This window comes from Sinohyriopsis cumingii, chromosome 14 (assembly GCF_028554795.1).
Source record: "Sinohyriopsis cumingii isolate HCF-2022 chromosome 14, ASM2855479v2, whole genome shotgun sequence".
In the NCBI taxonomy this organism is placed as follows: Eukaryota; Metazoa; Mollusca; class Bivalvia; order Unionida; family Unionidae; genus Sinohyriopsis; species Sinohyriopsis cumingii.
Genome location: NC_142974.1, coordinates 27,591,823 through 27,608,315, shown reverse-complemented (window position 1 = coordinate 27,608,315; position 16,493 = coordinate 27,591,823). Strand labels below are relative to the sequence as shown.

The window sequence follows — 16,493 nt, the reverse complement described above, 5'->3', positions numbered from 1 at the left end:
TAAATTGGCATGTAAAGTCATTTCAATATACAGAACCAAAATTCTAACTTTGTTTTGCTGCATTTAGTTGCTAAGTGGGAACAACATAATGAACATAAATTATGTTTTGTTTTCTTTCAAGCCTTTAATTCTAATGAATTCTATAGCAATTTTATATGCATCTCATAGAAAGTAAACATTTCCTATTACAGGATAAAAAAACAATAAATGCAAATAATTAGAATCTTCTCTTGTAACGAAGAGTTTAACCCTGAATTTATATGTGTCAATAAAATCCCAAACAAGATTTTTCAAACAACCTAATCACCTTAACACACTTTCAAAAGGATTGATTTAAATTTTGATAAAAGACCTTCAAAATTATATATTGTTGTATAAACAAAGACTCCATTTTCTGTAAAATCATCTTTTCTTCTTGTCATTAGTTAAACCAGTCCCCAAACCTGTATTGATACAGGGGCTTGTATCATTTTTTTAATATATAACACAAGGAACGAGAAGTGCTCATTTCAGCTCTGAGAGTCAACATTTTGGACGACAAATTTGGCTTAAAACAAATAGCAATCCATTTTTTCTAATATGAGTTTCCTTTGAATATTCCCACCCCATTTTTCATAGTGGACATTTACGTTGGGGTGTCGGTCATTGTAACTGCATATAGAAAATTATTTGGAATTTGCATAGAGACATATGATAGTCGCTTACCAGCATGCCTAGAAAATTTAAACTTATGTTTTATTTACTCATACCTGCATGAAATCGATAGGACAATAATTTATTTTCTCAGAAATGGCAAGTATTATAATCATTATGTTGTTAATCTGCTGATAGGCAATATGAAACTATGGTGTAGATGAAACCTGACCCAATACTCGCCATTAGCATTACTAGTCACATGACTTCTCAAATCTCAAATGAGGACATTGGAAGTCCAATAGTCATGTGATATCAACAAAAATCCTCCTTGTTGTTCTACAGAAATTCAAATATATTAAATAAAATTCAGATCCTTTTTGTAAAAAAACAGCAATCTGGCCAGTCTGATTTATCAAGCAGAGAGCACATGTCAATGTGGTAGTCACGTGATATAACAAAACTCCAGAAGTTGTTGTTGGAATATATAAATAAGGATAATTTTGTGTTCTTTCATTTTTTTGTCTTTTTATTACAACCAGTATATGACTTTCATTTAATTTTTAAATTTTTTTCTCTACAATGTTTGAAAATGTGGGTTGTGAGAATTGTGTACTCATGCGACTAGCAATGCAAATGGTGAGTAACATGTCACATTTCATCAACGCATAGTTTTATCTTGTCTTTCAGGAGATTAATGACATAGTAATTTTAATACTCACAATATAAGTAATTTTCATATTGATTTCATGCATGTATCACTCAATCTAACAACGTTTAAAGTTTACTAGGCCATCCAGTAAGCGGCTATGCTTTGCCACCACCATGCTGACCTCTTGACTTGCTTTCATACCTTTCATGCTAGGAAAGATATGGATATCGAGCCGACTTTGTAAATAAAAGTCTACTAGACAAATCTAATCCACTGGGCATGGGATTGACTTAGCATATATGTTTGTTGCAAACAGCCAAATGATGAATACTACACCCTCCGAATTTTCTAATTAGAACTCGATAAATGTAACTCGCGATCAGTTTAGTTACTACTGAATTACATGACTCGGTCGTCAAGGAGTGGCAGAAAATTCCCAGGTTTTTCACAACTTCCATCAATATTTGCAAAATTCAATGACATTTCACGGTCGGGAAAAATATTATCATTTCTCCAGACTTTTCCTCGATTTCCCAGTAGAGTGGGAACCCTGCATAATAAAGTCATGTCTTTAATCCTTTTGGAATTATTTCTGGTCACACAAAGTATAATCCATGTTGACAAACTTCAAACACTGAAGTCAACTGATCTAGCTGACAGAATCATAAGGATGTTAATTGTTTTATGTTGCTTGAAATTAGCAACTAAACTGTCTTGTCCTTCTTAAGCCGGTTCACAGTCACGTTATCATAAGCAGTTTTACCATAACTAGAATACACTGGAAGCAAGGATTGAGCAAATGGAAAAAATATAATTTTTCAAGAATAATTTTACCTTTATGGGAGAATTCAGTGAGTGAGGGGAGGGACAGGATAAATCCCTTAATTTTGGAAAGAAAATCCTCCTGAGGTTCACATAAATGGTTATTATGAAGAAAACCTTACCAATCAATCTGCTGAGTTCATTTTTTTTTTTTACTATTCATCTAATTGGACATTCTGTAGTATTCTTGTATTCAAGCATTGTTCCTGTAAATTGTTATTATGTCTGACTTTCTACAGCAATATTACACTGAACTGATGGCAACTGCATGGTAGGGTCATCAATGTAATATATGCAGCCTTAAATACATGATAATGTTAGGCATTTTACCAGATGTAGCTGCTTCAGTTGTACATAAGTTGCACTTTACCACTTTAATTTGTTGAAGATTTATGGTAATTTAATTTACAGTCAACAACTGTGCCAAAAATATTATCAATTTAGACACCTGAGTTATTCTAACAACTTATTCAGTTGATCTTCTTCTCCTTCTTCTTCTTCTAGGGTTTAATGCCATTTTTCAGCACAAGATAGGCTATACATGGCAACCCGTATAACTGGTGTAGGAAGAACCTTGGAAAACCCAGGGAAGAACCACCGACCCACGAGAAGCTACTGGCAGACTTTCCCACGTACCCACGCTAGCTTATTCAGTTGAAACAAAATTGGTAACACAACTGGACATCATAGCATAATATGTTCCGCCTTCAACAAAGAACAGTATGCACATGGTTGAATATAGTGTTAAAAAAAGAAGAAATGAGTACGTACTTGTGTTTAATGCTACACCATTGCTTGTTCAGACAGATGTTAAACATCTGCACCTCAAGATAGCAGAGTTTGTTTTCTTTCTGTCATGTGTGATTGATTGCTTCATAGTTACAACACAAAAAAACGAGCAAGGCTAGATAGCGACAAACTCCAGGTTCTATTTGACAATGTGAGCCTCAATATGACCTCTCAAGATATAATTCTTGGTGTATTCATGGATAACAATCTTACTTGGTCTATTCACATTAAACATATTTCAAAAAAGGTTAACTCTTATCTTTGGCTACTGAGGAAAATCAAAACATACATTCCTCTTCAGTATAGGGTCATCTTTTATAAAAGTTATATTCAGCCATATCTGGACTACTGTAATGTAATTTGGGGTAATACCTCTAATTCAAACATAACAACACTTTTAAGACTCCAAAAGAGGGCTTGCCATTTAATTCTAGATCAAAGTATAGACAATTTTCAGGATGCAATGAATAATATAAAGGTTTTAACAATACATGAAAGAATATTTCTTAGAAAGGCCAAATTGATGTATAAAGTATCCAGAAAAGACATTCCTGTCTATCTAAGCAATATCTTTCACCAATGAGATACTGATGGCACTCCAGATTTAAGGTCCATAAGAAGAAAAAATTACATTATACCAAAGCCAAAGAAGGAATTGTTTAAAAAATGTTTTCAATATACTGGTCCACTGGTATGGAACAACATTCCAAGTGACATAAGGCAGGCTCCTAGCATTTCATCTTTTCACAATCAATGTCTTAAATGGATGAAATCTTTAGAAAATTGAACAGTTCTAGTACAAAAAATACCGCCTGCTTTTCTGTAATTTTACATCATTTTCATAGCTGAATTTTTCAATGCTAGATTATATTTTATTTTTTATACATGTTTATGTTTTCACTGATGCCTGTGAATGAGTTCCAGGCTTGATACTTTGAATTTTAAAATTACTTAATTATTTAGTGTCAAGCCAGACTCTTCACATCATGTTGTATATACTGTATATATTGTACATAACAAATAGAAGGCCTCAAGGTAGATTAGTTCTGTAACTGAGTTACCTTCTCTAAATAAAGTCTTTATTATTATTATTATTATTATTATTATTATTATTATATGGAAAACAGCTATCTTATTAAACTATTCCCTTTATTCAACTTCATTTTTAATGCTATGTAGAATTTCTTATTGAACAGTTAAAAATGATATTCATTATCCTATTGGTGTTTACTACTGATCTATAGCTAATATCAGTCGTGCCAATATTGTAACATAATAAGTTGAGGCACTCCCAAATTATGGGTTTCAAAATTGATGCAAACAAAAAGCTTCCAATTTACCTGGGTTTTGTTAGAGGTGTTTCCTACATCAATATGAATACTACTTGTTCATTTTGATGATCAAAAAGACACCTCATATAATCAGTACACAAATTAAATTTAGCTACAAAAAAGCAGCCCTCCCCCCCACCCACCAAAATGCATGCTTACTATAAACTAGTTGAAGTTGCACAAGCTAGTAAGAGTGCAATTGCACAAGCTTACAAAAGAAATTTTTCCAAGTCTGCAAGTTTGCAGCAAGCTCACAAAATCTAAAGTTCAAGCTTGTGCAAGCTTGTAAAAGGAATTTTTCCAAGTCAGCAAGCTTGCAAATCTATAATTCAAGCTTGTAAAAGGAAATTTTCCAAGTCAGCAAGCTTGGAAAATCTAAAATTCAAGCATGCAAAAGGAATTTTTCTCATTAAGTCTGCAAGATTGCAAAATCTAAAATTCAACATAAGCCTGCACACAAGCTTGCAGTATAATTTAATCAGTCATGAAAGTTGAAAGTTGGCAGCTAGCTATAGCTCCTGCATGAGATCATGCAGTACCTGTTGAAATGTTGAACATACATTTTGACTATATATTATGTGCAGTAAGAAAGAAGTCAAATTTAAATGTTATTTTGTTTTTAATTCATAGCATCTGATAATGCACTCTAGTTAAATGTATATATATTTTTTCAATTCTTGCAGAAATGCTAAACAGTTGTACTTAGCTGCTACATACATAAAATGTATTAATCCAACATTTCTGTCTGAACTTAGACAGGAACATTATTAACATATAGTTCAAATTAAACTAATTTCATGTCCTTAAACTAATTTCATGTCCTTGTTTAATATAAAATGTAATTTGTTTCTACAAATAACTTGTTTCCAATTTAATGATATATCTGGTTTAAAATATCAGCCAGGTTAGATAAACATTTGAGCTGTTTGCATATAAAAGAAATTCTTTAAGTGATTATACACTGAATTGGCTATTTTTTAAGTGAGTGACATAGATTACAATCATGAAATAACTACTGGTTGTCTTTAATCTGTTTATGTTCCTAAAAATACAAATATTTCAATCTACAAGTAAAACAATTTTAAACTACCGGGTATACAAAAAAGTGTCCTTACAAATACATATAACCAGTATATTATCAAAGCCATCCCATACAATGTTTACTATAGAACAAATTCAATCACTTCCCACAGCATTAGGTCTTAGTATGATACAGCTCTTATCTTTTACAAAATTAATAAATAAACCCAGACCAACAATATTTTCAAGAGGTATGGCTACAAACTGATCAGACAATTTCCTAATATACATGTGAATCAAACATGCATGAACCAATGTGGTTTCATCTACAAATGCACAGTCTTCATCTTTTGTGAATTTATTTACAATTGTAAAGAATGAAGGAGTGCATCTGCAGTCATTCATCAAGTAGCAGTACAGTGGATAAGCTTTAACATAGAACATGTATGGAAGACTGAATAAAGAATTCCATTTAGTAAAATCGTGTAAAATAGATAGCAATTGCTGATTCCAAACTTATTTACAGACTAACTTAATAAATTAAGATATTTTATGTCAAGTACTTGTAAATCCTATTTACCAACTGCAACATCAAATATAGTCTCAGTAACTCTTGTAATATTAACTTCTGGCATTAAGTTTTTGAAAGAATTGTCATATATTTGTTTCAATGACAAACTGCTGCCAGAAGAAAAGAGTAATTGTCAGTTATTTACTTTCTAAATAAAAATTTAAAAATATATACAATATTTCTTTTTCTTTGAGAGAAAGAGATGCATACCATTCTGCCAACATTCTATAAAGAATTGAGCTTTGTGAATTTTGGTAGTTTAAAAAGATATCAAATCAATCCATGGAAGATAAAATGTGGTTTTCCACGACAGAGACTTAATTCGGTATCAAGTCATTAAAGGCAGTTACTTCCCCTGTTTATGGTCAGCAGACTGGTTTACGAACTCTAAATATACACACAACATATTTGAGTTGCAAGAACACAAAACAACTATTGTAGCCTCACTATAAAAGATTATTCGCAATTTTCAAAGTTGATCTGTCACAATTTAGCACGTTAATTCTGTAAATTTCATTGCCTGCTGAAGCAATATTCGTGCAGTTCCTATAACCTGAGAGATAATTTGAAGACAAGGAGTTATCATGTTGGTGAGTAAACTCAATAGTGTGTTGTATTTTGCCAGTTTTCGGGACTGTAGGTTGGCAGTAGCATTCTGTTTCATTTTTGCGATTTAAATACATCAAAAACTGACTTTGTAATGTTGCTTCACCCAATGATTGAGATGACAGCTCTGAAGATCATTTTTGCTGCTACACTTGCCAAACTGCAGTAATCGATGTAATGTTGTCAGTTATTGACAAAACGATTATGAGATTATAAATTTAAATGCACGCATGTGAATCTCATTTCCATTATTCTCAGGGTCTTTCTTTCCTACTGCATATCAAATTCAACAATTGTTCACAGGTTGTTTCATTTAATTCTTTTCATTCTCAAAGAAGATGGCAGTTATTTTATTTCAAAATGTCTTATAGTACATAATCAGTTTGATCAGATGTTTTTGTTGTTGTTTAAAACTCTGAAGTGCCATTCGTTTGACATGTGCCTTTTAAAATGGATGGTAAAACTAAAATGTAGGAACTCATTAAAGGATGATATTGAATAACATTTACTGATATTTTTTGGACTTGATAAGTGATTTTGGAACTAGAAATTAAATGCTTTTGACAAAGAGGTAAATGCTCATTTTTTCTTCCTCCTGGTTACATAGTAAATGTTGCCGTAATCCATTTCAGTGGATGATACCTGAATCACACCAGAAGCAGAGGAGGATGCAGAATTTTATTCTGAGGATTTTGTTTAGAAGACATTGTTCAGAGTAATTCAAATGGCAAACATTCTTGTTTTCACCTAATAGTTTATCATTTTGACAGATGAGAGAGGGAACCTAACCATCTGACACCAGCCTCCCCCAAATGGATTTCTTCGTGGAAGTAAATTAGTAGAATATTTCTAAAGCCATACAGAACAAAAGTATAAAGAGTTTCCTCACACAGATTCATATGCTCTTATATTTTTATCTGATTAAATATTAAATGATTTGATGACTTCATTCTTTTCTTTCATTGTGACATAAATAAATAAGCTTGTGATTTTGGTTTGGGCATGCACCTTGTGTCTAAGCTCAAGTGAAAAACTTTTAACAAAGTCATAACAAACCTTGCTGATAACATCACAGCTAGAAATGTGGCCTGGTATGCCTCACTTTTCACAAATAAAATTGCCTTGATAAAAAAAGTATCTTTTGTACTCACCCTTGCCCACTTAATGAGCACAGTATGTTCGCCAAAGTGCCATTCATGTTGTTATAGCAGACTGGGAGATATGCTGACAACTGAGAATGGTAGATCTGTGACCTGTTGTTTGCAACAATCACTGAAAAACAATTAACATGATTGAATATTGTTCCTAAAGCAGGATAGAAAGATGTAACATATAATTTGGATCCTTATTTCAGATGCTTTCAAATACAAGTTTATATATATATGTCTTCCGTTTGCATACATTTCAACCTGTGTGTCCATTTTTGGAAATCACAAATAATTTATTATTATTTGCATAGATAAATATTTATTATTATACAAAAGGAAGAGAAGGGTTATTATCTTCCTGACTTTGGAAGCAATTTTTCATTCAACTATAATTAAATAACAGACTAGGTCTATATTTGCAAAACATGACAGCCCATACAACAGAAGGACATAATCACCAAATTCCAAAATATTTAAAAACTGTTATACTGGCATAAAAATCTAATCAGGTTATTTACAAGAGCATATAAATATGCAAACCAAATTTCATTTATTTGTACCTTAAGTGGTGTTTGCTAAATTGTGCTTACAAGGTTTAGGTCCCTCCAAAAGTTATAAAAGTTCTGAACATTTGCAAAAAATTAAAAATTGCTGTAATGACCTGAATATACCATAAATAGTGTTTACTTAAGTGGACTACATGATTTTGTTGTGTAGAACTCAATAAGCTTTGTCCCTGCCCCAGATGCAAGTCACCCACAAAGCATGGTTTGAATCAGTGACAAGGAATGTTACTGTGCAGAAACCACTTTTCTTCTGTCAGTCACAGTGACTAAGACAATTCACCTTGTGACCCCAAAATGAAAAGGTTTCTTCATACTAAAATTGCAGATCCCCATGTGATCAAATGGTCTAAGGGAGAGGGAGAGAAAGGATATACATTATATGCAGAGAAATATAGTAGACTTGTTGCTAAAGAAACATACCACAGCCATACTCATCCGAGTTGTCTCCACATTGCGGGGTACCATCACATCGCTGGGATGCAGGAATGCACTTATGATCAGTGCATTCAAACTCACTGGTGGAACAGTTGGCTGTAAATATTGTAGTAAAATTAATTTTGCCCTATAGCTACAGTAACAATGATGATTAAAAGAAAGAAAAAATGTGAGAGATGTATATGACACAAGAGGAACAAGTTGGAATCTGATCTTCTACCTGGATAATATCTGAAAAACATCCGAATGTGCGTGTTTTTGTGATACTATGTATCTTTAACAATATTTCAGTAATATCGCTATGATGTCTGCAATTTGACAGTTTATAGTGATGTTTAGCGCAGGGGCATTATTCCACAGATATGTGGCATGTCCTAAGAAAGTCACATTATCCTGAGATCAGGCTAATCAGTTCTAAAACTAACCTCTTAATGCTGAGTGCCAAGCAAGGCAGGAGCAAGTACCATTTTTTTAATTAGTCTTTGGTATGATTTGTTGCCATGGTTCGAGTCCTTGACCTCTGCATCAACATCCTCTAACAACTTAGCCCAAATGTAAGAGTAGTTGGTCAAAAGATTAGTATATTTTCTGTATAAATCTCTTCTCATGTTGTTGATTGTGTGTAAAAATCATTCAAAAGTTCTCTCTATTTTGTATCTTTATCTATATTTGATAGTAAATCAACACCATTCATTCTATATTGAAAGGCATATATGTAAGATGATGCTTTCTCTCAAAGTCTGTCAAACTTCTATTGAGCAGCTTTCCAAGAAAAAAGTATTTGCTGTATTTCCATCTGAAGTATTAGTGGATTTATTTGATGGTGGACTAGCCTCACTTGTACTAATTTTAAAGCCCTTAATGGCAGGTGTTGTCAAATTTGTTGATTGATTTCTCAGAAAAAGATTTATTTTTTTCTGATTTTAGTAAAAGCTGTCAAATTTTGATGACAGCTAGCAGTGGTGGATTTACACACCTATGGGTTTTTTGAGGGTCAGTTAATGCTGAGAGCCTCTAAAACTTTCTTAAGTTCTTAAGACATAAAATCTATTGAATCATGAGGTTTCATCTGACAATATTTTCAACTTCCAAAGATGTTAAGTTATTCTGGTAAGCAATTTTCAGATTACTGCAATTTGTCACAACTGTATCAAATTGACGGCAATTTATGAAGGATAGCCTTTATCAAATTTAACACATTACAATATTTATGATTGTTCAAGCTTGGGCGAGATTACAATATTTCTTTCATGTGGTTTGCACAAGCCTGACAGTTTTTCAGTGCAGATTTGCAAAAGCTTACCACAAGTATCTAAAACCCAGCATGCATAATGATGATAATTGCATGACGAGCTTGCAATTTCGGTTTGGGAGTACTGATTATTAGAACTTTCCAAAAGGCTGAATGTCACTTTGCACTTCAACGTGTTTCACTTGAAGAACATATATCCTAGATAAAACTCAATTAGTGTTGTGAATGAAAAACATGAGCAGATTAAAGCATCTGAGGGACTCCTGTAAAGTTAATCTGGTTCCTTGACTGGCTGCACTGAATTTGATCTGGAAATCCAGACCTGGCCCAAACCTGCATAAGCAAATAGTTACCTTGATTTTATTGCCATGATCATATTTTCATATTTGTTTGCTATAGTTCACCTAAGTTAACGGAAATTTCAGCAAATTGTATGTTCAAAACATAAAGAGTTCTCAGGTCTGAGGAACAATCTATATTTCATTTGGTACCAACTTTCATGGATTTCAAGGTTGCTAAAAATCACAAATTTAAAGACACAATAAATGATGAACTTTTGTAGAAATTCCATGACCTCTTATCTGAACTTTAAGTACTGCTAAACATATAATTTTTTGAAAAGCCATGAAAACTGATACAAACCCTTAAATTTTTAATCTGACCTATAAAATAAAACCAAAATGCTTAAAAATCACAAACAAAATGAAGAATGAATGCAAGCAAAATGATGAATGGATTTTGAATAAAATGGAGTGTAAAATGCATAACACCCATTGACAAACCTGCATTTAATTATGCGTATAAAGCAAAAACCAGGAGATGATTGCTGAAATGCATAGGTATCGCAAATAAAATGTAGTTTATGTCAAATATACCTATAAAGTCTATACTCATTAAAATAAATGAATTCGCTTTACTTTCTCTTAAAAATAACTAGAAAAAAAAAAATTACCACAGTTTAATTCATCAGTGGCACCTGGGCAGTCAGGGATCCCATCACAGAAGTATCGGTATGATATACACTTTGTACTGGAAGAATAGTTGGAGTAGGTACGGTCTGGAGGGCACAGCCTTTCGCCTGAGAAACATTCTGAAATATATATGTGCTCATTTTTAGCATCCTAGCACCCTACATGATTGGTTACTCAAGAATTTAGAACTAAAATTCTGTGTTTGTAAAACATGTATCTCTGCACTTACCTGCTTAAACATCCACACAGAAGTTTGAGTCACTTGCATCGGCAAACAAAAATTGAAGGAATTTCCTCAGGGCCAATATCAGCTGAGTACATGCCTTCCACATTGTATGTTTATGCCAAACAAGCATGGTCATATAGTGCTATCTCAACAGCTTGCAAGTCCATGGGGAGGGGGAGGAATGGATTCCAGGACCAGTCATTTGCATGAATAAATTGTCTTCTGATGCCCACATTATATATATATATATATATATATATATATATATATATATATATATATATATATATATAGATAGATATATATATATATAGATATATATATATGGTTACAAGATCTAAAATGTTTAGGAAATATGACGTACTTCATAAGTCTCTGATGATAAGGATGTATCCCAACATCAAAGTCTGCTGACTGTATAAATTAAAATAAAGTTTCCTAGATGCAAGTCAGGAGCGATGACATTGGGGTAGGAATGGACCATGTAGTCAGCGTTATATACATGATTACGTATAAATTAGTTTTTTCTTGCCTAGTAAGTGTATATATATATATATATGTGTGTGTGTGTGTGTGTGTGTGTGTGGTTATAGGGTGGGGATCTCAACAGTTTCTGCTTTATGATCCAGGGCTTACGTTCCCAATGGGGTGGGATTAAAAGTATACTAGTAGTTAAAAGTGAAAAAGTGACTGATGCAGAATTTGTACAATAATATTGACAGAGTAAGAAAAATAGTTTACCAGTACACAGAGGCTTATATAAAAAAATTAGACCATCAAATGTCCAGAAATCAGTAGCAACAGTATAGGCTCAGATATATCAGTGAACAATATGATAGTATATCAAGACTGTAAGCATTTGCTTGAATTCAGCAGCAGAAACAACATGGTTGGCTCAGATTTGCAAGTGCATTACATTACAGCAGATCAGGATCTATCCCGTCAACTTGAAATCATTAGTAGAACCAAGATCAGCATACATATCACCCCCATCCCAAGGTATAAGCATAATTATTGCTATTGTAAGTGGTAAAAAAGCATAATTTGAGCATGAAAAAGGTGATTTATATATTTCATGTCAGAATTACAGCATGTATGAAAGAGATACATTTATTTTTGCTATTAACCTGGTTCTGCAAATTTCTTGTCACAAAGGGTAAAATCCATATGGATTAGAACCAGAATACAAACACAAAATATACTGAAAATTTATTTATATCCAGTACTCACTTAACAGTCTACATGTGTAACAAATGCTGATTGAACATGATGTGGAATTCTGCAGTGAGCATGATTGTGTGCTCAGAGTGCTGTATTTACATTACTCTCATATTTTTCTTTTAACTCATTCAGCGCCAGCAATGTTATCAGTATCACTGCTGCTATGACCAGCAGCACCAAGCTGTGTCTAGCTGCTTGTACCCCAGAGAGTTTTTACTTGTTTGGACACATGCATTCACTCTTACCTTAATTTCTCTTCTTATATCCAATAAAATTCAACAAAATTTTCACCAATTATTCCAAATGAATCTGTCTACACAGTGATATATTTTTTTCCTATTTGTCTAAGTCTTTCAGAACTTATTTATCAACTATTTACAAAATTACGTGCAACATTTTCCAAAATATGTCATCAGCCCTATCATCATCGCTATCAGCATCCTCTTCTTCTGACGATTAAATCTCAGAAACTTCTATGTCATAATCTAAATCTCACAAAATATCCAACTGCCGAACAAATTTTTCCTCTGCCTGCTCAATATTTGAGATCAAATCCGAGAAACTCCTCATTTTCGCTCTCATCACCATCATTTATGATTTGTCATGAAAAGAACATGTGTAGTGAAACTGCTCTCATTTAGTAACCCTTGGCTTCTGAAATATTCAAATTTGCACTAAGGAAAGCAAAATCATTTCTGATTGGTTTAATATTGGTCTGATTCTTGGTAAAAACCCATTTGTAACCATTCATAGAAGTTGTATCCAACACACATTCACCATGACTGGAGATGGGATCAACCACTGAATGCAGTAAACAAACCACGACTACAGGTGGGATCGGCTGTTGAATACAGAAACCAGATCAGCCGTACAGACGGGATCAGGGCCAAATGTGCTAAAGTTTGTAATGGGGTGTTGATTTGTCCTCTTTTCTGATCTGACATGTTTTGAAGTTTGAAAAGATCCATCTGTTCTAAAAAGTTTCCATCATATAACATCCACAACGCACACCATAATAAATCCCGCTCAATATTTGGCACCATTTTCTTTAAAAGTATTTACCCAATACAATGAATCTGAGAGGCAAAGTTCATATTTGAAGAAACCTGTTTTCTTGGAAATGTGTCTTAAAGACTTGCTATAAATAGCAAATAAGTACTCTTATGCTATTCTTATGCTGCAGTCATCTTTTGAAGAATATTCTATAATGTTATGAGTGGAATTAAAGAGATGATAAAAAAAATGACAAAAAACAACTTTTTATTTCTTTTTTTGGGGGGGTTACGAGAAAAAGAATAATACATATATGGTCCAGTGTAACATGTAATTTGATGAATAAAAGCATAATGCAACAGTGTTACCAGTATAAGTATATTCTGTGACAGCAGACAAGGGTCAGTTTTCTTAAAATCAATAGCAGAATCAACAACAGCATTGGCTCAGATTTGCCATTGTGTGAGTATGTGTGTGTGTGTGTGTGTGTGTGTTATGTGACAGCAGATCAGGAGATCTATTTCTTGAAATCATTAGCAGAATCAAAAACAAGGTACTATAGGACAGTACTGAAAATGTAAAAATGACTGCAACATTACGACTTGCTCATTTTAAAATACATTTCTACAGCAAGCATCATCTTACCTGTGAATGGTATTATCATGACACAACGTTCTGCTTACACAAGAACAAAATCTGTTATACATATAATAGCCTCTCAATATAAAGAACCTTAGCAATAACACTCAGTATAACTCACATTGCTACATTGGTCAATAATGTACCTTGGAATAAAGCTGTCTCACCTATGCCAAAGTACAATTTTATGGCTCCCGAAATCAACACTGACCTGTGGGACTACTGTACAAACTTTTATAACATCATTCCAAAGTGTATGATAAATATAGAAACTGACATGGAAGAAACAAACTTATAAAAACTTGTTGACACTGATGCTCTCACAATCAACATTGTAAATGTAATATATAAAATACAGGAAAAAAAAATATGGTTGATTTATGTGACTCATTTCTAAGACAAAATTAATCATTAAGAAGTATATGAGTTTATACTACATGTTTCTTACCATCATTACTACAAAAGGCAGCCTGGAAGTAGTAACAAGGGCTTTCTGAGGCCTGAGCTAAGTTCATGCTGCAGTTGTAAATATCCACATTGTAGGAGCTGCAAGATACTTGCATGGCATACTGCACAGGCTGTTGCCACGAGTTAACAAATGCACCTTGGTATCTTCCACTGAAAAAGAATTTTTAGCATTCTTATTGTCTCGTAATAAGCATCAAATGACTGACTCTAGTATTATATTTCCAGGAATTACATCATTTTAGGAAACTGAGATTTTCGTCAGCACAGCAAAAGGCACAAGTAAGCCAGAGGCTGCTCATCTATCTACTATTAGCTTAATAACCAATACATTAGCAACAGGCCAATTAATTTGTGTGAGGAGGATGCTTTCTGATGAAATTTCCTGAAAATGTTGAGTGCATAAAAATGTGTGGTATTAAAAGTTTATTTTTTATATCTTCATCTGCATTTGATAACACATCTGCATCATTTGTGCAATACTGGAAGGCCACAATACCAGAATGACGAGTCAAAGTTGATACTGTGTTCAGTCTTTTAAATTTTTTTATTAAGTTCTGTTAATGTTTTTCTATTGTTAGTAATGGTGGCCATATTTGATGGCGTCACTGGTATATATCTGATAGAACTTCATTCTTGGACACTTTCTGTAAATTCTATTATGTATATGTCTAGAAGTTATTGAAGTTATTTCTAATTTTAGTAACAGCAGTCATGTTTGATAGTAGGTTGGTATTATTATATAAACTTAAAGTCCATTTGGTCAGATTTAGTGGGCTTTTACAGGCTGTTTGAAGGATTTTCTATATTTAGCAATGGTGACCTTATTTAAAGCCAGATCATCACAAATTGGATTAATGTCAAAACCACTAATATCAGAAAGCCTTCTGTCTTACTTTATCAGATTCTGCAGAGCAGTTCCGAAGAGGTTCTTTAAATTTTTCTTTGCTATTTTTAGTAACGGTGGATTGGCATCATGTGTACAAATCTTAAAGAAATGTACACCATTATACTTTATCAAATTGTGTTGGGGATTTTTGATAAGTTATTTAATTTTTGTTTTTATTTTAGTAACTTTGGCCATAACTGATGTCAGATTAGTATCAGTTGTATAACTCTGAAAGTTCTCCATGCCATATACTTTCTGAAAAACTTTATAAAATTATGTTTGTAAATTTACAAGAAGTAGTTACTTAAAGATGTTCCTATTATTATCAATGGTGGACATATCTGATCGTGGTTTATCTGAAAAACATTTGCAATGTTTTCTGTCATATTTGGTCAAATATTTTTCATTAGTTTTCAAGAAGTTGTTTGAATGTTTTTCTTATCTGCTGGATGATGAGTTAGCATCCACTGAACAAATGAAAAGGTCCTGATGCAAAATGCACTCTGTAAAATTATATGCAAATTAATTAAATAGTTTACAAGTATTAAAAAGTATGCTAACATCTGAGCATAAAACTGGTGTGCATAATTTTAGTATTCAAAAGTATGTTTTCAATATCTGCAGATTTCTTTGAATCAAGACCTTACGTAATTTTTAGTCCTTGTTCTGGCACTGTAGTTTATGCATAAATCCCCATCTGTTTGTACACCGCTACCAATTTCAATAAGGAAAATCATTAATGTGATAAAAGAGAGGTATATTAAGACTATACAGACCGAGTTGGTTATTTTTCAGATGGTTGAATGTCAAGAACAGCTTGTATGCTAGGGTGAACTGTAATGTTATCTATGTACCCATCTGACCCAATGTTTTGTTGTAATGTAATTGCAGCATTCACTGAAAATTTTACAGACATTTTTTGGTCAGTAAGCATGTATCACCCTCCAGCAGAATGATTTTACAGTCTCAGTTTTATGGCAGACCAAAAGTCCTTATGTTTTGGGCCACCACTGAGCTTTCAAATAAATAATGTCTTGCTTTTTTTTTCTGGACTTGGTGACAAATTTCTGGTTTTGTTTGGTTAAGTTTCCCCAGGATCTTTTTATTTTATATTTCTTAAATTTGTCATGGGCCATGTGCATTTTATACATGGCCATCCTAATTACACTGTACATGTAGGAAAAAGGGTGGGTCTATTAAGATCAACAGGAAATGTTTCTCATCAAACTGTCTGTAGCTTCTAAGTGTGAGTTTCTCACATCTG

The 16,493-nt window shown here is 33.0% G+C and overlaps 1 protein-coding gene across 6 annotated transcripts in view; it reads right to left on the bottom strand.

The window, feature by feature from the left end:
• LOC149783476 (uncharacterized) overlaps window positions 1–16,493 on the bottom strand; it is a 298,719-nt gene that overhangs the window by 25,325 nt on the left and 256,901 nt on the right. For all 6 annotated transcript variants that reach the window (XM_089931706.1, XM_089931711.1, XM_089931709.1 and 3 more), the window contains 4 exons: window positions 14,324–14,493; window positions 10,778–10,915; window positions 8,559–8,669; window positions 7,576–7,696 (listed from right to left, as the gene is read on the bottom strand). In XM_089931706.1, the coding sequence (XP_089787832.1) occupies window positions 7,576–7,696; window positions 8,559–8,669; window positions 10,778–10,915; window positions 14,324–14,493 (540 nt within the window). The remainder of the gene's footprint in view (window positions 1–7,575; window positions 7,697–8,558; window positions 8,670–10,777; window positions 10,916–14,323; window positions 14,494–16,493) is intronic.